Here is a 22966-nt window from a genome sequence, read left to right as displayed (position 1 = left end):
CTATAGGGCTTCTCTAAGAAACCTGTTCAGAGTTCCTCAAGCGACTGGGAAGTGTCCCATCCATTTCACCTAGTTTCAGATCAAACCCCAGAAAAGCCAGAATTGAATAGGACACCATGGGGAGACGACCCCACTTGAGGCCAGCCAGTAGACCTCACAAGCCCCATTGTCAGCAAGTATCAAAGAGCAACCATCCTTCAAAGGCTATAAAACACTGATGATGTAAATTTACACCCCTTCATCCAACTTGTATGCAGGGTCACAATGTCAATAAGGGTTTCAGATGCTGCTGCATGAAAGGCAGGGAGACTACACAATGATGGATGGAAATCAGCCTTGTTTTACTCAAATAAGCACAACTATTTCTTTACCCTTCCAGTAGCATATCTGCAAAATCGAAACCTTTAGGGACCAGATAGGGAGAAACAAAGCAAAGAACTGTCTGGGAAGATGTGCACTTGCACATAATTTAGGACTCTTCAAAAGCACTGAAAGAAGGCAATGTAGTCTCAAATTGCCATAGACATGCCTTTCATTACTTTCCTTACTGTGGGCAAGGGCCCAAACCTTAGTTCTCTCTCACATGAGGAGTTACAGAGAAAGCAAGATGATTTTTGAAGAGCACTGATGTGACTCAGCCTAATTGCTCCAACAGCAGCAATGGCACAGAAACCCTGGAGATCGCTATCATGACCTGGTGCTTTGCTTCAAACCACATGCTGCAAATAATAATACCACTTCTTCCTAGTGAAGAGCTCGTATGAAAGGGGATTGTCTGGATTTTGTCTGGGATAGAGTTCATTTTCTTCTTAGTAGCTGGTACAGTGTTGAGTGTTGGATTTAGGATGAGTACTATACTAATGTTTTAGTTGTTGCTAAGTTGTGCTTAACATAATTTAAGGACTTTGGAGTGTCCCCTGCTCTGCCAGTGAGGAGCTGCACAAGCACCCAGGAGGGAGCACAGCCGGAACAGCTGACCCGAACTGGCTACAGGGTATTCCATAGCATAGAACATTATGCCCAGTGCATAAACTGGTGGGAGCTGGCCAAGAGGGGTGGATTGCTGCTCTGGAATGGGCTGGGCATTGGTCAGTGGGTGGTGAGCAATTCTGTGCATCACTTATTTCTCTTGGGTTTTATTCCTCTCTCTCTTGTCTTTTCATTATTATTATTATTATTGTTATATTATACTATTTTACTTTATTTCAGTTATTCAGTTATTAAACTGCTCTTATCTCAACCCACAGGTTTAATCTTTTTCCAGTTCTCCTCCCCCACTAGGGTTAGGGGGAATGAGTGAGTGAGAGACTGGATGCATAGTAGTATTTAGTTGCCAGCTGGGGTTAAACTACAACAGGGACTCATTCCAGCCTGGTGAGACAGCTTCTGCTCATAGTAGGAATCTGACCTTACTGCTATCTCACTGCTGGGCTTAGGACCCCCTTCTGTCTTGGACATTGGAGAGGCAGCTGTGCAGAATATTTTTTTTCTGCAGGTTGCTGTTCCCAGTCTCCACAGCATCCCCATTTCCCTGCGCAGTGCTCTTTGGCATGTTACCTAACACTGGGCTGCAGAACAGAAGTTTCAGTCTCCAGTCCTGCTGGAGTCCAGCACAAACCAAGGCACCTCTAGTAGTGTGCACACCACTAGCAATCTGTCCTGCTGCCCAAGGCTGCCAAAATCACAAACAGTTTTGGCTGTTCTACACCACGTACCAAAGATGGCAGAAGGTGTTCTGTCTTCAAAACCTCCTATTTCCTGGCACTCCATTCCTTCCTCATCATCCCAGATGTCTCTTGACATTTGAAGGCCCTGTTTCCGGCTGGTACCAGTGTGTGGGACATATTTGCTCACATTCTCTGAGAGGGTATATGAAGTAGATAGTCTTTTTTTCACCCTCCAGCATGCAGACACCATAGACCACATCTTAAATCTGTCTCAGCTGGAGGTTTAAAATGGCACAGAGACATTTTCTGAGGGAGTCAGGGACAGGGTCATGCAGTACCCACTCCCATGAAGAATGGTGGAGCTGTGCCCTGTGAGAGTGATTTCCCATCTCTGCAAGTTTTGCGTACGGTGTTCCTGTTGGCACAAGGAACCACAGGGTAACTCCAACTGAGCAGGAATAACTCTACCTATATACAAAGAAGAAATATGTCCTCCATCAGCAAGAGAGCTTTTCTGTAGTGGGAGATAGAAATGTAAGCAGAAGTGCAATATATCTTACCTGCTACTTAGAGTGGTTTTGGGACTGGCATCCTTGCTACTGTGAGAACCTCCTTTTTTAATTGAAAGGGTAACAAAGCGTCTCAGAGCACCCTGTAATAACATTTGTATCCTATTCCAAAAAGTGTTAGGGCTTGGCCCTTTGCTGTTTTCTAGTGGAGTAGAGAAGTGTGGACACTTAGCTTGGTGTTGCTAGGATGCTCTCGATAACACCTATATCTCTTTTACAGCCACCAACACTAGTCCAGGAAGAGGATCCCTATTGTACTAGGAGCACTACAAATCAAAGTTTAACACGCTTGAAATTACAAGAAAAATTCATGAGCCTGGCCCCAAGGACTTACAACTAAAACAAATTGAGAGATAGAGAGGGAGTAGACAGTGGGAGAGTGCTGGTCACTAAGGCAGACTGTTGCTTTAGACCTCTGGCTGTGTAGCTATCATGAAACCATTAAGCACTGAGCAAATAATGAAAAGAGTTGTTCATGAATATTTTAATGGAATATTTTCACAGAGGATGTATTTCAGTCATGAAATATGTATTAGCCCAGTGGGGCAAAGAGATAGCATGGAGAGACAGAAAGAAGGGGGAGGAGGAGAGAAAGTAAACTCTGAAATAATTAATTATCAAATCCTTCTCCACGTGAATGACTTCCTGTTGAACTCTTCTGATGGACAAATGCAACAGATATATCAGACCAGGATAGGCTTTGGGTCTCACTAGTGCAGCCCTGCTTTAGTAGCTCCACCATTGCACTGTGAAAGATGATACTTGCTCATCAACATGGTTTATATCTCTGCATCCAGACTCTCACCCTGCTTTCTTGCTGCCACTACTTGATGTAGCCCATCCCCTTCCGTAGCCTTTTGTGCTGCTGTGTGAATCAGATGGGTCTGTTGACCTCAACAAGAGGTCACTCTGAGAATCACTCTGAACAAGTTCTGAGGACTTGGTCCCCCAAGGCAGACCAGATCTTCCTTTGCTCTTCGTCTCTCACTGAGGAGGAAGGTTTTAACAATGGTTTGACATTGCCTGCCCCTTACCTCTGTTCACAGCTGGCTGAACTCTTGGGAAAACCCTGTCACAAGCAACTTCAAGATAATATGTTCCTTAAGCTGTAGATCGCTAAGCACTGCTCCAGGCTGAGATGAAGCCCAGGAGCTCAGCCCACAATGCCTGGGCACTAATTCTTGGAAGATGGGGGAGGCAGAGAGCGCTGACTCGTTCATATACTGTCAAAAGCTCAGCTGATGAATGGCAACTCATGCTATAGTGGTGTGGCATTCTGATCCCTACCGTGAAAGACAATGCCCTGTATTTAATAGGCATGGAGGGTCTTCAGCTGGATTTTGCAGAAAAAGCAAAAGTAGGCTTATAGCTTTCCTCTCCCTGCCTGTATGTGATGGAGTAGTCTTGGGCATGAGATAGCCCAACTACATGTGAAAGAGATTTCCTCTGTAGAGGCTGCCATCCTGCCAGATGCCCAGGGTAGCACACCCTACTCCCCTTACCTTAAAAGGAAGAGACTGGAGAGCAAGAAGCAAAGTCCCTTCAAACAAAGGGAACCTGCCCTGACTCTGAGGTTTGCATCTGACAGGACTAGTCCTGTGTTCGCCCAGGGTGTCCTGCTAAGGTTTTTATTCCTCTTCACAGAGTGCAGCATATGGGTCGCATCCTCCCACACTAAATGTGTTTTCCTGCCTCTCCGCAGCAGTTCCACTTGGTGCAGGGTGTGCAGTCAGGGCCACGCACACAGACACACAGCCCTCCTGATGACAGGGACCTGGCACCTGCAGCTGCTCTTCAGGCTTGACCCACCTTCTGCTAGACAAGCCAATAGACTGGAAGAGGGGAGCTTTTGATTTTGCTTCTTCATTACTTTTGGCATACACAGCAATGCCAATTAAATCATGGGGAACGAGATACTTGCTAGATGTATGCAACGGAGTAAAGGAGAGGGAAAGAAAAAAAGAAGCAGACCATGTCTTTGTTTGTACAGTCTGGAATAATTTGATATTGGAAAACATTTGCAGGTTGTTGATGACTCCTTAGAACCACTAGGAAGGATCCTTATTAACAATCTCTGCTCTCCCTGTTGGACAATGAGGACTTATATTTGTGTGCTAATGGGTTTCCAGTGAGGAAGAACTGTACCCCTGGGAAGCAGTTTGTTAAAGGGAGAAGAGACCTTTGGAATGGCCTCTTTCTTTTCACCAGCTATCATCAAAGCAGCATTCTGACTGTGGGCCCAATAAATCAAAAATAAAATGGTCCCAGAATGCCAAAGTATGAATTGTTCCAGCTCTGCTTCATCCTGCTCCATTCTCTTAGTATGGCAAGAGGAGATTCAAGGAGCAAGCCTGGCATGAAAACTATATTGTAAGATGGTTGGAGCAGGCATTAGTGAGATGCAGGAGGAAAAGAGAGTACCAAAGTTAAAAAATCCTTGTTGATCCATGCCTCAAGCCAGTTTGCTTTCTTCCTGGGGGCAGGAATGGGAGCTGACTCAGGCATGATGGAAGCACATTAGCAGGATGTTCCTGTCATCATTGAAATGAAACCAGCAGCCCTGTACTGCAAGGCCTGCAGACTCCCTCATTTACTCCTTCTTAACACACTGCAGTTGTGATGTCTCACGGGTCTTTCTGTGATGCTAGCAGACAAACTGCATTGGGAGAGGCTGTTACTTGTGCTTGGGCAGGTGACTCACTCCTCAGCAGCAGCTTTTCTGGAGAACTCCCCTTATATGTCAGCAGCTTTCTTCCCTGCTCACTGTGCAGTGGAAGGATGGGCAAAGCCTGTCTAGCTCACTATGGCTGCTGCTGGGCAGCTGCCACCCCTGGGAAGATAGTGCTGCTGCCTGAGTGTCTTTTGTACACCCACACCCCAGCCCTGCTGAAACACTCAGTGGAAGAATGCAGAATACCACATCTTCCACTCTTCAGACGACCTGCACCCAACTTAAAAGGGTGGATATAGTAACCACAAAGGGCAAAACTAGGGTTGATGTTTGCATAGCAGAAAGGGAGAATGAATCAGGACCAGATGGGCAACAAAAGGAGCAGAAATAAGCAGAAAGAGAAGGTTAAGAAGTCTATGGGAGAAGTAATAAAGCTCTTTGATAGACCCACACACATACACACATGCAAGTCCTGCCCCACTGAAACACAGCACCACCTGCGTGGGAGTCCTGTAGTTGTAGGAGGGAGGACTGTTGTGCACTAGAGATTAGAGGCAAGTATCTGCTGGCATGACAACACTGTGATGTGTTTCTGATGGAGAACATGGAGTTCTTGTCTTGCAGCTGCTGAGTCATAGGAAAGACAGAGCAGTCATTTCAGGGTGTTGACAACTTAATACAAGGTTAGACCTTCCATTTCCATGCCAACAGTGATGGTGACGAATACAAATTAATTGTTCCAGGTCAGCTGATGAACTTTCCCCATAATGAAAAATTAGATCTTGTTGAGTCTTCCTGTACTGAGTACGGAGTTGAATCCAGAGATTCCAGAGCACATCCTCCAGTTTCTTCAGCCTGTGCAGAGGTGTTATTGTCATTAGTAGATGCTAGTGGATATCTGGGTAGGATACCTGTCTTACAGCACTTTTTTCTCCTTATTCACTTTCCTCATCCAAGAATAGTTTTGAGGACTAGGGACAAAGGAAGGAGAATATGTTCTTTGTACTGCAGTGATTACACTACCTAATGCAGCTATTAAGTCTCCCCCCCAGAACAAGAAGCCTTGACAGGAATAATTTCCCTTCCAGCCTAAGTGTTTTCCCAGGTACTAAAGGCAGTCTCAGGTCTGCCTCCAGCAGCAGATGCAAAACACCCTGTAGATCCAGAATACCTTTTCTCAGGAGTTTGTTCACTTAAACCTCCCAGCTTAAACAAGAGAAGCAGCTTCCTCAGAATGATCACATTTATTCAGAAGCAACGTGTTGACTACTGAAAAGCAATTAAAAGTTGAATGCGTAATGACTCAAATGAGAATTTAGGCACCAAAGTTTTGTTGATTGGTTAAGACTCTGTGTGCATATATGTATATAAGGATGTCAGAAAAGAGTTTCTTTGAGATTTCTTGTATTAGAAGGTTTTCAAAAACATTTTGAAAAGGTTGGAGCATCCCATATCAATACATTTTCAAGTAGAACAGAACAAATCCCTTTTTTCAACTGCAAGGAAATTTTTCATCTGCAAGATTTAGTTAATGTATATATATAGAAAAAAACTCAGAGAAGCGCAAAATTAAAGTGAAATATTTCAGAATTATACTTTAAAATAAGCACTATATAAAATACTTAAATAATTTCCATGATTTAAAAAAAAAAAAAAGTTGAACATTTATGTTCAACATTTTTTTTGACACTATTTTCTGCCCTTGGTCAGAAAGAAATGTCACATTTCATGCTCACACCCTTGCCTGTATCTCTGTTTAATCTTGAATGGAATTTGATTTGTTTTAAAATTATTACAAGATCTCTCTCTTCTTCTTTTCTTCTCATCTGGAGCTTTCAAAACATTCCTCCTGAGTTTTTATCTTCTGGAATGTCACAGCTATATTTTAATGGGACTTTGGTCAATTTGGGTTTGTTTTGCCCTGTAAATATGGGATCTATTGTAAAAGTAGTGATAATATTTTAAAATGGAAGAGAGATGAGAAAGACAAAATTTTGTTTTATAAGAAGTATATCTATAAGAAAAGCAAAAATCCACTGCCTTATTCCCATACTTGTTACCAGATCAATAGGTCCAGGGGAAAAATGGGAACAGAAATCTGAGAGAAAGCCCAAGGGAGCACACAGTTTGCAATGCTGTTTGTGTACTTTTTGATCAAGATTAAACAGACTTTTTTGATCTAAATGTGGTGATTTTAGCTCTTGCAATAAATAGGTGCAAATTTTCTGTTGGCAAAATCAACAGTCCTTTGTTAAATAAATATAGTAATATATTAGCATAATGGATTAACTGAGCATATCATCTTGCATTATAAACCAACAGCGTTGAACTGAACTCTACAAAGAATAGATGAAAATTCTGGGCCAGACTAGGGGTCCATCCAAGCCAATAACCTGCCTCCAGTGGTGTCATAAGCAGATAGGAAGAGAGGATTTTAAGAACAGAGTAAGCATGTGATTCTGTAATACTTCTGTGATGTTATTCCCAGATAATATCCACGATAAAATTGATAAATTTATATACATTGATAAAATTTAATTATTAATTCAGAAAAACAGCTTCTAATAGAATTCTACCTTTGAGATGGTCTCTTTGAACTTTGCTGCTGAGTTCAAAAAAGGAAAAAAATACAAGTTCACTTTTCCAGTATTAGAGGTAGCAGTATATGGAGATGACAGAGTCCTTTATGCTCTTCTTCAATGTTTTTCAGGGAATCAAGCATCAAAAAAAAAAAAAGGTGCATGGAATTAAATGAATTAACCAAACCAAAACATTTTGTTTTATAGAGGGATGACATGTTAATCATTTTAATCAGAAAAGAAAGGTAGCACATTAACTTTTTTAAACCAAATCAAGAAACCTAAGTGTCTACCAGAAGGAGTTAATTTTGCCCAGGGCTGTTCTCTATAACTGCGCACAGGGAATCCCAGAGCTTTGAGGCACCTGAAACAAGGCTTTCATGACATGCAACAGGGTTGGCTGATGTCCTCTGGGCTAGGAGCCAAAGTCAGGAGGCAGGAAAGTTCTGACTATGAGAGTAAATAGCTTCTGCTGGTGTCAGGGAATTGTGGTGAGTAGAAAGAGAAAGAACTGAAACATCTTCAGTCCTGCTTTTCTTCTGTGGGCTGGGCTTTGTGGGACCATGCCTGACACTTCCTGCTCACCCTTGGGAATGCAGACCACCAGCAGCTTTCAGGGGCTGAATTTAGGACTCTGCTATTTAGCTATCTTACAGGCCTATCATGTACATTCCTGATGTAATCAAGCATTTCCTTTCTGGTACAATGGTTACACATGTAACCCATATACTAGAGTAGGGAAACTTGCAGCTTGTGTTAATTTTTTGTGGCCTTTGCAATCATCTGCTTATCCGTCTGTCCATCAGTGTTCACTGATAACAATACATTGGCTATTTTTTCTCATCAAGTAAGCAGAGCAAGTAGGGCTCCTGCAGATGGTGAAATCTATTTGTTGTTCACATATGCAGGGTGGAAGGCCATTCATTCCTCATGCTGGGCAGATTTTCCCCAGCATCCAAGCTGAATGGACACATAGGCTATCTGGCATTCCTGCAAGGGCAGGTTCCCGTCAGTGTTTCCTACTGTGTCAGATGTATTCTTCTAACAACAGACCCCAAATTAATCTAGAGTCTCTTTCCTCTCAAGAATTCTAAACAAAGATCCTTGAATCTTTTTAAAAGCGAAGTCTTTCTTTGCAGGGAAGAACAGCCTGGTTCATACTCTAAAAGCTAATGTATTGCAGAGTTAACTGATATGAAAAGCTCTGGGAGTGCAAACTGATTTGCCTCTTAGAGAAACACAATTAAACCAGCAAATACTCTGTGTCCTTTGTGATTTAGTTAGATTTCTTTCTGATTGATTTTAAAATAAAAGAGGTTTAGTGGCTAAGTGTAGTGGATTGACTGTGGCTGGACACCAAGTGCCCGCCCAGCTGCTCTGTCACTCCCCTTCCCAGCTGGAAAAGGGGAGAGAGAATAAGGTGGAAAATGACCCATGGGTTGGGATAAGGCAGTTTACTAAGGCAAGAAAAAGCAAAAGCTTGCATGCACAAAAGCGAAGTGGAAAATAACAAGGTTTATTCTCTACTTCCCATCAGCAGCAATGTCCTGCCATATCCCAGGAAGCAGGGCTTCAACAACACGTAATGGTTTCTTAGCAGGCAGCCATTGGAAACAACAAATGTCCCCATTCCTGCTCCTTTTCTTAGCTCTTGTGTCTGAGCTGATGTCATATGGTATGGAATATCCCTTTGGTTAGTTTGGGTCAGCTGGCCTGGTTGTGTCCCCTCCCAGGATCTTGCCCTCAGTTGGGGAATGAGTGTTACAGTGCTGATGCTGTGCTCAGCAGTAGCCGAAACACTGGTGTGTTATCAATGCCTTTGTAGCTACCACTGCAAAGCAGAGCACTACGAGGGCTGCTATGGAGACATGAACACCATCTCAGCCAGACCCAATACACTGTCTCAATCCATGAAGTGTGGAGAGGCAAATTTTGTCTTGATCCGCAAGCACATACAAGAGAAAAGTTCAGAAATAGCTAAAGCGAGATTACGAGACAAGCGAGGTCAAACATGGGTGTCCTAAACGATAATTTAACTTTATTATCTATGAAAGAGGAGAGAAAGGAGGAAAATAGGGAAGTAGGAAAAAGCCAAGAGCAATTAAAAAAAAGCAGAAGATAGTCACTACCATGGGTCCTGCAGCGTCCCAAAGACCTGTTCTTCAGTCCTGTGGTGGGGGTGATCTCCACTGGGATAGGTCAGGTGTTTGCTTATATAGAGTCTGGGCAGCAGACTTTACGATAGGCAATGGCAATGGCATGTCTGCCACATAGTTAGCAATAACATGTTTACTGCACGTAGGCACTGGTGTCCACGCAGCATTTGCCTGATGCCCTTAAAGTTTATAGGCTGAAGCATTGGTATCCATCCAACGTTCATGTGATCTATCTTGTGTGTGAAGGTTGAAGTTAAATGAACATCCTGTTTTTGCAACCGCTGTCTAACCAGAAGCCTTTTCCAACAACACCCAGGCAATGGTGAAACAAGACAGTTGTCTATTTTAAAATAGAACAGTCTTCTACAGTGGTATCTGGATATGTTTCAGAAGCCTGAGTTTGCTGAAGCTTCTGCTCGTCTTTGCAGGATCACTCCTTTTCTCCATCCCTGCCTCTGTTTCCTTGTTTTCACCTGAAGGTGGTTTGGCTGATTTAAAAATCTGAATAAAAACTGGGCATTAATTTAAATCAAACAAAGAGACCAGAATGGGGATGGAGAGGTTGGAGAGACATTGGTTAATGCCACCGAGTGATCCAGGCTCCATGAAGCAGTATGTTCTGTCTCTGGTCACCTGGAGCACTCCCCAGCACAAACAAGGCTAGACTTCAAGTCTCCTCAATACCAAGCCTTACCGTCTGCCTAATGAGGTGCAAATCCTTGGCCACCCCAACAACAGCAGCCATACTGAGATGACTTTGGAGGGCATTTGGTCCTAGGGAACTTTCTCTCAACATCTGCTTGTCAGGCATTTTTCACGTATACGACTCAAGACAATCCGTGGATCTACCTCAGAGAAGTGGAATTCTTGCTTCCTATTAATCAGCGCTATAGTCATGAAGTTCCTCTGTCTGCTAAAGACAGTTGCATCACTTATGTTGCCTCTCCAGGAGAGGGGGAGAAAAGTCCATTAAGGCTGAAAGAGAACAAGAAAAGTAATGTAAGAAAACATAAAGTTTTGGGGATTTTTTCCCCAGTTTTGTTGGTTTTGTGGACTTCAAGAAAGTGGAAGAATGAAAAGGGGAGAAAGGGTCTTCCCATATGAAAGAAGTAATCTTCATCTTTTGATCTTTGGTGATTTCTGAAAAGTTGAGTTCATTCAAGGTAAACAAGTGGAATAAGTTACCTCACATTCATTGTTGGATGCTGCAGAGTCCACAGTGCCTGATAACTTGTTAGACTACTAGTTAACATATCAAATGACAAAATGTTTCTCAGAAATGTCTTGGGCTGCATCTCCTGCCCAGAAAGATGTGACCAACAGCATCGGTGGGGATTAGACAAATTTGCGGAGTTTGCAGGCTGGTCTGGCAAATGGCACCCCAGGAAGCAGTCCTCCAGTGACAATTCCATATAACTGATATGGCACTCATGTGCTGGGAAAAAAACAAACTCTCCTAAGGAAACCAGGCTCTGCCAACCACAAATCAGAATGAGCTACTCTGAAAGTCCTCAACACATGAAATTCTGAGTAGATAAACAGTGTATCACAGATTATATGTAGGGAAATCACCGGTGATTGTAATATAAAAAAAAAGTAGATGAGAAAGCTACTGAAATCAACAAACAAGTGAATCTTACCTCAAGAGTTCTTAAACTTATCTCAAAAAATGTTAATGGTCTATTGTATAGGAGATTGTATAATTCTCTTAAACCCCAGAGATCTAATTTTGGCTCAAAAGGGGCACTTGTGAGTGAGAAAATTGAGAGCTCAGAACTGGAGGAACTCATCCTCTGATCAAATCTCTTCCTGTCAGGAGGAGAAACCACCCCAGAGGCACTTTTAAACCTGCACTGTCTGTCTTTACCTGTTCTTGTTCTTCCCCAAATTGTGGCTCAGGGTGCCGAAGGCAGAAATGCCCATCATGTCCCTGTCCTACCACCCCTTTCTTGTCTGTTCCAAGCAGGGAAAGTGGGGATCCAGGCTGAGATCGTCTCCGGCAGCACTGAGCAGCATCTTCCACCCTATCCTGTGGTGTGCGACACATGTTGGAGGGAAGAGCCACTGCTATGAATGTAGAGTACCCACTGACATGGTCTTCCTCCCATCATAAATGAGGAAGAGAACCAGAAGCAGATAGAAGGAACCATAGCAAAACAAGGACAGAGCTGGTGCCTCACCGTGTTCTCTCCCACTGGATACAGTGGACATTTCAAATTTCAACAGTACCATGTATCTGCTCATCTACCCCAAGGGGTAGTAAATTGAGCCAAAATGATAAGCCCCCAACTTGGAACTGGGGATTGATGCCACCACTCCGCATGAGATATATACTCACGTGGCTTGATGTGCGATCATGTGGCCAGTCCCATGAACAGAAGGGGTCTCAGTGGTGAGATCTGAGATCCACAACTACCCAGGTTGGGACCATGCATTGCACCTTGATACAAATGGAGTTAGGGAGTCATGGAGCAATAGGGTTGGATGTGGACAGAGGGAATCCACTTTCCACACCAACCTTACATAACAAGTTAGAGGTAGAAATATAATGACTGCAGCTTTTCCCCAAACCTCTCTCTAGCAAGTCTTTCAGCAGAGCCCTAACAAAGTCATCACAGGGCCCTGGTTTTCCTTGTGAACAGAGGCACATTTGTGTATAAAGAAATTGACAGGTCAATAACACCTTGCACGACTTTGTACAACTGTTAGATCTTGGCAATCTGTGGCACTGTCCAATCAGTTCCAATACAGAGCCTGTGACAAGGGTAGGGGCACCACAGGCAGAAAGTACCTTATGATGTCCCTTGAGATGAGGACAACCTCTTGCCACGCACAAAATGGAATCTGAAAAATAGCAATCACTGCCAGATTCTCCTTCCTGACTAATGCTCACATTTTAAACTCCATGTCTTCAAATAAAGAGGAAACAAACAGCTATCTAAATGGAAAAGTAAAGGAGCCCCTTGCGACTGAAGTAATCACTAATAACTTGTTGATAAACTTCAGTTGTTCATAGCTAGTTGCCTCCAGCCTCTAGGCAGATAACGTATATGTCTACATGCGTGGACACAAACCTAAGGCATCTGCATGTAAGTCTGTATGTGTCTGTACAAACTAGGCTTCACCACCTGGCACCTTTTCCAAATTTTCCTCTCTTACATCACAAAATGGCAACATCTGCTTAAGGGCTAGAAGCAAAGTGGAGGGGCAAAATCATGTTCTTTACCATAAACATCAAAAATTCCTGTATACACCAGGAAAACAGAATTGCCCTCATATCACAGGCTGAGGTCTCATTCTCTCAAGTGCAATCAAATGAACTGCTGTTGCTGTGGAGCTTGTCTAAAAACATCTCTCTGCATTCTGCTAATTCAGGCCTTTTATGCCTGCTGTTCTCATTATTATGCTCTTGTTTTTCCAAGTGTTGAAATCTCACTCGGACATTTATAGTTTTATCTGTACTCAAATACACAATCAACCGCCACAGGCAGCACCAGCCGGCTACTGAATCACATCCTTGCCTGTATTTTCAAATTCCAGCAGAATACATTGATATCAAAATGATCCCATGGCTGAAATCCAAATGTTATGAAAGTTGATCATGCAGAAGAGGTAGACTCATACTGGTCTTCATTTACACCCTCATCTCCCCATTCACACTCTCTTCTCCTGAACCTGTCATGCATTTCCAGGGATAAATTTTGTTCCCAGTACATCCCCTTCCACCAACACAGCATCATTTAATTTAGTGGCTGTAGAAGTGCCATTACTCAGGCCCCTTCTTTTCACCTGCCACATCATCATTCAGAAGCTTGGCAGGACATTGTAAAGGCTGGAAGTTCACACGCTATTGCAGGGAAAAGAAGGGTATCCTCACAAGGAAGGAAATGTCACTTGAAGGGCCAGATGAAGAAATGTTAGGTTAAATTACAGAGGGACCTGAAGTGACTGCTCCAGACACAAAGTGGTCACTAATCTGTCCTTTCTCACTGCTTTCACACAGGTGGCTTCCTCACACCGTGAGGAACCTGTTGTTTGTTTCACTGCTTTCCTGAGTGCTCATATTGAGGCAGCGGGTGAGGCAGGTCAGAGAGGCCACTGATGGGAAGCAGCAAGTGTATGCTGCAATGCACTCACGTTGCACAGTGCTATGCTCTGCCCACTGAGGGCACAAGCCTGTTTACTAGAATGAGGATTCATTGTTGAAAGAAATCCTTCAGAGGTAAGTTTTCAAACTGGATTTTGTTTTATCCCTCTGAGATGCAGCAGAGCACTTAGGACATATGACAAGAGCCTCAAGCAAGCAGCAGCAGCAGCAACTGCTGTTTATCCAGTTTATCCCCTCTCTATGTGGTAATAAAACTCTGATGACATCTTTTTGTCTCTTCTACTCAAGTTCTCATAGTATGCCAGCATTGCCTCAGGGGAAGTTCCATTCGGGTTAGGCATTTATTTTCTTACCATCCTTATCAGCCATCCCAACTGGATCTCAGTGCTACCATGCAAGTGAAGATCTTATGCTTTTTATCTCCTAAATTCTTAGGGTGAGGTTGATCCTTCACTGAAAGAAAGACATCAATACCAAGCAAGTTATCTAGTCTCTACCTATCAACACTGAAGGGTGGGTGGGAGTTTACTGAAGATGATCCACCAATCGGTATTGGACATTGCAGTCTGAAGACTAGATTAGGCTGGGTTGGATGCCTTCCTTTGAAGAAGAAAATAAATTTAAGTATCAGTAGAGATTAAGTCCAGCATTGAGCAAAGGAGTTTTGTGTCTCTGGAAGTGCCTGCATTTCAGGTGACACCTGCTCCCCACTGTTTCCTCAATAAGTTCCAGACAGAGAATGTCTGCTTGAGACTCATGTCCATTTTCTAGGCCATCTTCCCAGCAGAAATGACAGAAGCCTTGTTATGGGTTTACTTGTTCTAAAAATCCAAGTGGAAATTTTCCTTTCCCTTGTCCCACTGTAAAAGAAGGATGTTGAATGGGGAGGGGGATGGGGTGATTGACTATAGAAAAGAACTAGCTGGCAGACCTGCATTCCAAACTAATGGCCCATCCAAAACTGCAGGGAGCGGAGAGGAGTTTTTTCTCCTCCTCTCCTTGCAAACTGGGGACACTTCACTTTTTGCCTTAACGGGGGCAAGGTGTGTTAGAAAAGCTTGGAGGCCGTTTTGCTCTCGACCTGGTCATCTGGCTGCTCTCCAGCCTCGGCTTGCCTGCGCGCTGCCCTGTCTCCAGCCCGAATCTGCTCAGAATTCATCGGAGAGTTTGTGCTCATCGATGAAAAAGGGGGAGTCCTGTCTACAGCAAGCTGCAGACAGTGTGAGTTTAGTGAGAAGGAAACTGCCCTTCTTTCCCCTGTTCCCCTTCTCCTCCTTAGTGGGAGAAGGGCTTCTCCCATTTTCCAGCTTCTCCCGTGATCCGGGGCCCCCACTTGGCGACCACCAGTGATCCAACAGCGCCCCCTGCTGACCAACACCGAGCACTGCAGGCTGTGCACCTCCAGTGATCCCACAGCGCCCCCTGCCAACCGTGATTAGAATCGCGCCAGAGGACAGAGAAGTATCAGGCTGTCTCCTTTTTGAAGGGGACTTTTGGGTACAGGATTATTGCTTAGTTGTTTTTGTGTTCTGTTACTGGTTTTGCCAATATACATATATCCTTTAATAAAGGGCTGTTATTTCTTCCTTTTTCCATACTTCTTCGATTGGAGCCTCTTAATTTTGGCTTTACAATTGCTGAGAGAGAAGAGTTTGGTCTACCTCATAACTCATCCTCCTTAGCAAAGCACTCCAGTCTCTTTAAACTTAGACAAGCCTCCAGAAGAGCTCTTTGCTGTCTGAAAGGCAAGTTACCACATGCTGAAATTTCTGTTATACTGTGGACATAATAGAATTTGCAAATGCCTGACAGAGCAAAGAACAATTTGTCATTTAGTTCACCATTTCTGCCAGTGGAGCTGTTTGATGGGACTCCATGGTACCTTTGATGCTCTTCTCAGGACTGAAAACTCTTCTGCCATGTACCAGCCCCTGCACTGGGTGTCTGCCAGCCCCATGCTTTCTCCAACTGACTGGCACCTCCCTGCTGTCATTCATGGTTAGATCCTAACTTCACTTTTTACCCATCCGTATCTTTAGCAAAGACCAGAGTCTTTTTCTTACCATCAGTGGAAATAAAAGGTGGCGTAAGCCTGAAGGTGGAATATATTGCCCAGAAATTTGAGATCAGCAGAAGTGCAAGTTAGGCAAGTTAAAAAGAGTAGGCAGAGCTTTTGACTGGAAGAAAGGTAGATGGTACAGGAGCAGAATCATCCTCTGCATGAGTTGCTCCTCATTCTGTGGTATTTCTTTGCATGTTCTTTGAAGAACTAAGACTCAGAGTTTGGCCAGTGGCTGCATGAAACCTATGTATCCCTGCTCTCTGCTGGCCATTTCTTCCCCTGAAACAAAAAGAAATCCTTTCATCACCTGACCAAAGGGGTCAGGATACCGTCTTCTCATCCTACATGGAGTCAATCCTACTCTCCAGCCTTAGGTAGGTGAGGCAGGATTAATAATTGTGTCCAAGATGTTTCTGTTTCCAGATAGTGCATTTTTTGTGAAGGTATTTTGTGAGTATGATATATAAATCACAGTGGGATGCAGCAGAACTTTTTGGCCTTGCAGCTTGGAGGTACCGTATTCATCTTTTCTCTGCCTGTAAAACATGCAGCCCAGAGACATGATGAATATATTTCGCAGAAGTTCAACTTGAAACTCCAGGGAAGTTCCTTGAAAGTGTTTATAAACAAGACATTCATTTTGTTAGTTAAACAAAAGAAGATAATCCAGACCTCCTTACCCCTTTGTCTCCCATACCCCCCCTCACTTTCCTGACTTACTTCCAAAGCTTCTAAAGAGAGGATTGATTGGAGACTGATATGAGCTAACATTGCTGTTCTCAACTTTGTAGTACCCAGCCTTCGTCACAGACTGTGTCCAAAGTTGATGATTATGTCTGGGCATCCAGAGTACACAGGCCAAGGGGAACCAATGGGCAGGGGTAGTTTAAGGACACAAACCTTTTGCAAGAAGAGTATCTTGTCTTCTGGCTGTGCAGGGAGAAACTTGCCTAGTGCTATGCCATGAATTATCCCCCACTTGTAAGTCATCCCATGTCTTGCACTTGTCCCCAGCTCTGTTTATCAAATCTGTTGGTCCCACTGCTACCCAAGGACTGTATAAATTAGTTTATCAGTCACAGGCCACAGTCTCACCAGGGAAGGGAAAAAGCGAATGGATAGAAGTACTATAAAACTCCACAGATGATACAGTTTTGATTAGAAAGAGCACTAACTATTGCAGCCACTTTCAAGCCCATTAGAATAGCTGTGTGTATTCCTTATTACTTAAATTGAGGCACTTAGCTCGAAGAGGCTGTAGTGAATACAGCCCTTTGTTAGTAGAGCATTTGGATCTTCATTCTTGCACCAGTCCTGGCTGCACTACTCTTCAGAATCAAGCATGAATGGTTAGTTACTACCAGCTAAGTATTTAGCCCAGTAGTATTCATAGCTGGGGGTTTCCTTTTCAGGGCAAAGAAATAACAAAAGCCAGTATTGCTATAGTGAGTACAGAGCTGAGTCTGGAAAGAGGAGCTTACAGAAATCTATTTCCTGGCTGGGTATGAATGGCTGGAAAAACAGTGCCTTTGTACTATTTGGCACATCAGCCCCAGGGGCTTGGCTAGGGCCTTGGTGGTACATGTTACCCCATCCCTACTCTAAATGAGCAGAAACTCCTGGGTGGATGCAGGGATTTGTCATCTCAGGAGAGGCATCTGTGTAGACTGCGATGTCCGTAGCAGCCAGGCAGCCCAGAGCATGTCCATCATAGTCACTGTGGTTATTCAGGGCAGGGCTGTTTAGTGAAAGGAGGGACAACACAAGACACACATCTGCACTGCACTTGCACTAGTTTACATTCTAGCACACCATAAATGTGACCACAATTTTAATTGAAATTTGGTGGGGTATTTTACTTACTCCATATTTTTATCTGCAATACATTTTTTTCTTGAATTAGCTAAAATTGTTTTTTTCCTATTTCTGAGGAATTTTAACCACGGCGAAAACCTTTCTCATTTGAACCAAAACATGTCAAAAATGAAGACTGAGTTTGTTTTGATGCCCGAGGTTCCAGTGTTGTGGTTGGCAGCAATTACCAGAGGGGTCTGCAAAAGATATCACTCTCTGTACTTGTTTAATTGTGGGCTTAGGTGGACAGTCCTTTTAAGCAGCCAAGTTTTATCTTTTAGCTAACAGTACCTGAAACACTATGAAGTCAAGCAAACAGCCTGACCACTGTCTGCATTGAGATGTCCTGGTTTCTTTTTAGATTTAGTGACCATTGTTTTCACCTTTTCTACAACACCAAGGAAAAGCTGGTGAAACTGGGTCTGACTTAGCTCTCTGATTTACACAAGACATTTTTTTGTCCCATGGATTTTGCTAGAGCACAGACATCCCTGATGTGGAAACACCCAACAGAGTGTCATTTCTTTGTGTCAGGCATCAAGTGGGCTGGATCATAAGTAGCTGGATTAGTACCAAAACCAAGGGACTTTCTCAAAGTGAACAGATATACCAAAGATGTGATCTCTGCTTGAAAAGAAAAAAATCAAGGAAAACCGTTTATTAGTTGCCAGCTGCTAAAATATTAAATTTGGCCTTAGTTGCATTTTGTGTACTAAGTCTTTTTAGATCCATTTAGCTTAAACCTGCAGAAATGCTGTAATTTGCATATAGTGACATTGAGTAGTATGTGATGTTTTTGCGAATTAGGGAATAGCATCAAAGAATTTTCTTAGTGATAAGCAAATTCTTTCAGACTAGTCTTTCACTGATGGAGGATGGTCTCTGTGTTGATAGTTTCTCCATCTCAGTGGAAATCTTTCTGAATAGAATAAAGGAGGAATATAAGATTATCCTTCTCATGTGCCTTACCTGTCTACAGTCAAAATTCCATATAGGAGGGATTTGATTTTGCTAAATCATAAAATATGCATTAGGTTAAGAGGAAAAAAACACACTCATTTTAGATAATTTGTTGGAAACTAGAATTTCTGTGAAAGCACAGGCCTGTTCCCCAAGCAAAATCATGCTGAGTCATAATGTCAGGAGATGCAAAATTCAACAAGTTCATGATAGTGTGTGACTAATACAAGTCATGTAGTTTTGGCTGGGTTTTCACAATAGGTCAAATACTTTCATGAAGCTCAAGGCTGTCCTCAGAGAGCTCATCGAGAAAAAACCTTGTTCTTTGAAAGCAAGTTTGTCACTAGGTTGACGATCCTATCAGGAAAAAGGTTGTTAGTATTTGACAAATCAGCAACCCTTTGGGTTTCTCAACTCATCATTTTTGGTAGATCCAACCTCTTCTATTGAAGCAAGCAAGACATACTGTCAAATTTTCAGTTTATTTGACATTGTGATTAATGTTTTATTCTCCCTTTGAGTTTCCATCTATTTTAAGTGAAAAAATGCTGGTTTGAAACTCTACAAAGTTTCTTTTAAAAGAGGTAAACCCAAATGTTGCAGAATTTTCCATAACAATGTGACATTTAAAAAATGTAAAATTTAAATGTTCATCATTTTTAAACTTTCCCTCCATTTGGGGGGTTGAAACTGTTTACCTTGGTTTATCCAAAAGCTTAAATAGCTCCAGTGCTGTGCATTTACCTCAGTCTGACAAATCTGACCAAAGTTCAGTAAGTAGAAGCCTTTCTGCTCAAGAGTAGTGATGTGATGGGCAGCAGGTGCTTGAAGACAATCTTTCAGGAGAGCTGAATGACCAGCTCTGTCTAAAGCTTTCTCTGCTTTCGTTGCCTTTTAAGCAACCCTAACAAATATAGCCATGATCCCCAAAGCCCCAGGAATTTTTCTGGAAAGGGCTGCTCTTTTGAGTGTTTAGAAGTCCCAGACAAGAAGCTCATGAAATCCTTGATCACCCTGCTGAGGGGCTTGGCTGGACATCCTTTGCAAAGTGAGTAGGATGCTTACCCCACCTAAACTAAAGGACATGACAGCAGGCGTAAGCCTGGTCTTGTTTATATTTTGCTGGTTAGAAATTATATTTTACCTCCAGCCTGCAGCCTAGTCTGTCTCTCCCTAAATATGTATTGTTTGACATTGTTTCTGCCTGAAACACTTATAAAGCATTATGCCTAAAAAATTAGTTTGATGAATGCAGAGAGATGGTTCTATTAATAAAGGCATTGGCAGAAAGGCCATAAGCTTTTTTTTCAGTGTGGAAGGTTGTAGTTTGGCTGCTGTAAATTGCTCTGAGTAGCAAGGTAGTAAAAAAAAAAACAAAAAGACAAAAATAAAGTAATAGATGATGCCGAAGAAGAAACTGTTCCAGCAAATTGAGCATTTGTGGAGACATACAATTAAAGCATTGTGAATTCCTCACTCATTGTAATGAGGGAACAAAGACTGTCTCAGAACTAATGGAGCTCATATGCTTCTACAAGACCTATCTTGTAAGTGACAGATCTGTTACTGCCTGACAGATGACCTTTGCTGATACCACACCATGGTCTATTAAAATGACACCCTCCTCTGAGATGCCATTGGTTCCATCACCATTCTATTGTGTAAATAACCTCATCTGACTAAAAAAGTGTCTGATTTCTAACCAGTTCACTCTCATATCCCAGGATCATATTTCAGCCGAGAAATTAACATCACACATCACATCTTCATTTCCAGATAAAACAAATAAATATATTGCATTTCTGTTGTTGTATCTCTTGCAGACAAACAAAGCAGTAGCCAAGGGGGACTTCCACCATGCAAGCTCCAGCTCTCGGCGAGCACTCTTCCTGGCTGTCCTGTCCATCACAATCGGAACTGGCATTTATGTTGGGGTGGCTGTGGCTCTTATTGCTTATCTCTCTAAAAACAATCATTTATGAGCCTCAGGAAAGGGGAGAGAACCAGCCTCCCGGCACCTGAACTGCAGAAGTCCCCAGCAGATCAGACTGCATTATTTTCCAAAAAGAACAAGAGACAAACCACCTTCTGGGGACAGGTACAGGATGAGATGGGCTTGTGCATTATTGTAGGGTGGGAAGCTGTCTGGGCTTGGGGTGGTTCCACCATTTGTGATGCACAAGTCTTGCTTTTCTTCATGAACCCCTGTACAAGAAAGAAGGAAAGAATGAAAGAGTAAAAGAGAGAAAAAGAAAGAAAAATAAAAGAAAGAAATAAAAAAGAAAAAATAAAAGGAAGGAAGCTGGGAGAGGTGTGAAGAGGGGTATTTCGCCTTTGCCTTCTTTGCAATACAGCGTTTGCAAGCAGCTGGCAAATTGAGCTGTTCTCTTAATACCTTCTTGGTGACCTGAACTTTGCAGCCAGCATGAGCTTGTCCTTTGCTTGTTAAGCACAGCACTGAGATCTGGGAAAGTATGGACAGTGACTGGTTCTATGAAAGAGCATTGTAACAATAGGAGAAAGACTATGGGTTTTTTTGTGTTTTGAATGCAGGACTCATCTGCCTAAGAATGAAGCAGACACCTCAGCGTAGAGTGGTATTGCCTACTTTTCTTTTTTGGGGTAGGTTTCCATGAGAGGAGAAAAGGAAATAAAAAGTATATTTCTTTCCCTTCCTTGTTTTTGGATTAAGGTGTGACACAGAGGTCCACTCAATAAAGAACTGCTGAGGTTACTGCATGATTTGGCTCCACAGACTGAGTGCAAGGTTGAAGAACATGAGATCTGTTGTAAAATGAATTCCTCCATCCAGTCACATTGTGATAATAGCATTTTCCTGTAGCATATTGCTCATTTGGGTTGCTCTACCTTACTGTGGAGACCTGCATAGCGGTCAGTGCAAGAAACTTAGGGGAAAAAATGTAAACTGTAGTACTAATAAATTTTTTAATTAAAAATCATAGTAAAGCATGGGAATTAACCAGAGGAAGGAATGCTTCATATACTTCTGAGGTCCTACTCATACACAGGGCAGTGAAGGAGACCATTCAGAGCTCACAGCTCATCTGTGGCCCAGGGACACTGCGTAGCCATGGAGAGACAAGCCTGTCCCTTGCTAAGATGAGTGATGTCCTGCTGCAGCATATCTGGTTGGCAGAACAGATACAATCCTCTGAAGATCCAAATGCTCTAAGTCTATGGCACAAAGACTAGAAAGTGCCACTGACGACAGCGGTACAGCACAGTCTGAGCAAGTATTTCTTGAAGCTGAGTGCAACAGGTTTGCTTCTCAGTGTCAGGAAGGACACTGATGAAGGAAAGAGTAATTTGAAGGAGACACTGCAGAGGAAGCATTTGACTTGGAGTTTACTTAGCTCAGGCTTTGGAATTGCCAAATGCAATGTGATATGGCTGAAACAAAGGAACAGCCTTTGAGCAGGGGTAGTTGCTCTCACTGAGACAGCAGCAGTGTACCCCATGTGGTCCTTCTCGCATGGTCCTTGCAGAGGAGCAAGAAAGACCACATGCAAAGAACCACATACAGTGAGCTCATGCTGTCTCACATCTCGTAGGAAGATGCACCTGCCTTGAGGATTTCCTTCCTGACAGGAGTATCTTCTGCTCAGTCTACAGTGGGTTATGAGGAGCTGATGCAGCATTTCAGCTGCTGCCTTTCTAAACGTTAGTTCTCAAAACACTGCTCACATCACCTCAACAGACCAGACCAAGGAGGCAGCTATAAACTATCAATCATCTGAGACATTGAAGCACCCTGTTGCAGAGACAGACTTTGGGATCTATCTTTCCTTTACCTGAGCACCTGAAACAAATTCTCTTGTATCTTTGTGGTGTTTTCTGGGCTGTCTCAGGTCAGCACACTGTGGGACCATCATGGCAGAGACGGGTTTGATCCTCACAGAGCTGGAGGAGCAGACCAGATGACCTTGCAAAGAATGTGCACATTCACACACACACAAGGAACATCAAATACTTTCAGGGTTGCATGTGTATGTGGCCTCTCTGAAGAGAGAGAGGTTCAACCCAGTTTTGGGTGTGCTATATATCTCACTGTCTTCAGGGATGCCCTTGAAAAATGACAGCTGTGGACATAAGGGACCTGGGGGTACTAATTGACAGGAAGCTCAACATGAGCCAACAGTGTGCCCAGGTGGCCAAGAAGGCCAATGGGATCTTGTCCTGTATCAAAAATAGTGTGGCCAGCAGGAGCAGGGAAGTGATCCTTCCCCTGTACTCTGCGTTGGTGAGGCCACACCTTGAGTATTGTGTTCAGTTCTGGGCCCCTCAGTTCAGAAAGGATATTGAGGTGCTGGAGCGGGTCC

General features: G+C 43.1%; 1 protein-coding gene across 6 annotated transcripts in view; it reads left to right on the top strand.

The window, feature by feature from the left end:
- The window catches only part of SYNDIG1 (synapse differentiation inducing 1), a 74707-nt gene extending 53101 nt beyond the window's left edge, over positions 1–21606 (top strand). For 4 of the 6 annotated variants that reach the window (XM_064647903.1, XM_064647899.1, XM_064647901.1 and 1 more), the window contains one exon: positions 20450–21606. In XM_064647903.1, coding sequence (XP_064503973.1) covers positions 20450–20608 — 159 coding nt within the window. In that variant the 3' untranslated portion in view covers positions 20609–21606. The remainder of the gene's footprint in view (positions 1–20449) is intronic. The other 2 variants (XR_010428941.1, XM_064647902.1) reach the window with 2 other exon arrangements.
- The last annotated feature ends 1360 nt before the right edge of the window (positions 21607–22966 follow it).

This window comes from Pseudopipra pipra, chromosome 3 (genome assembly GCF_036250125.1).
Source record: "Pseudopipra pipra isolate bDixPip1 chromosome 3, bDixPip1.hap1, whole genome shotgun sequence".
Taxonomy (NCBI): domain Eukaryota; kingdom Metazoa; phylum Chordata; class Aves; order Passeriformes; family Pipridae; genus Pseudopipra; species Pseudopipra pipra.
Note: the sequence above shows the minus strand (reverse complement) of the source record. Positions and strands in the feature narration are given on the sequence as shown.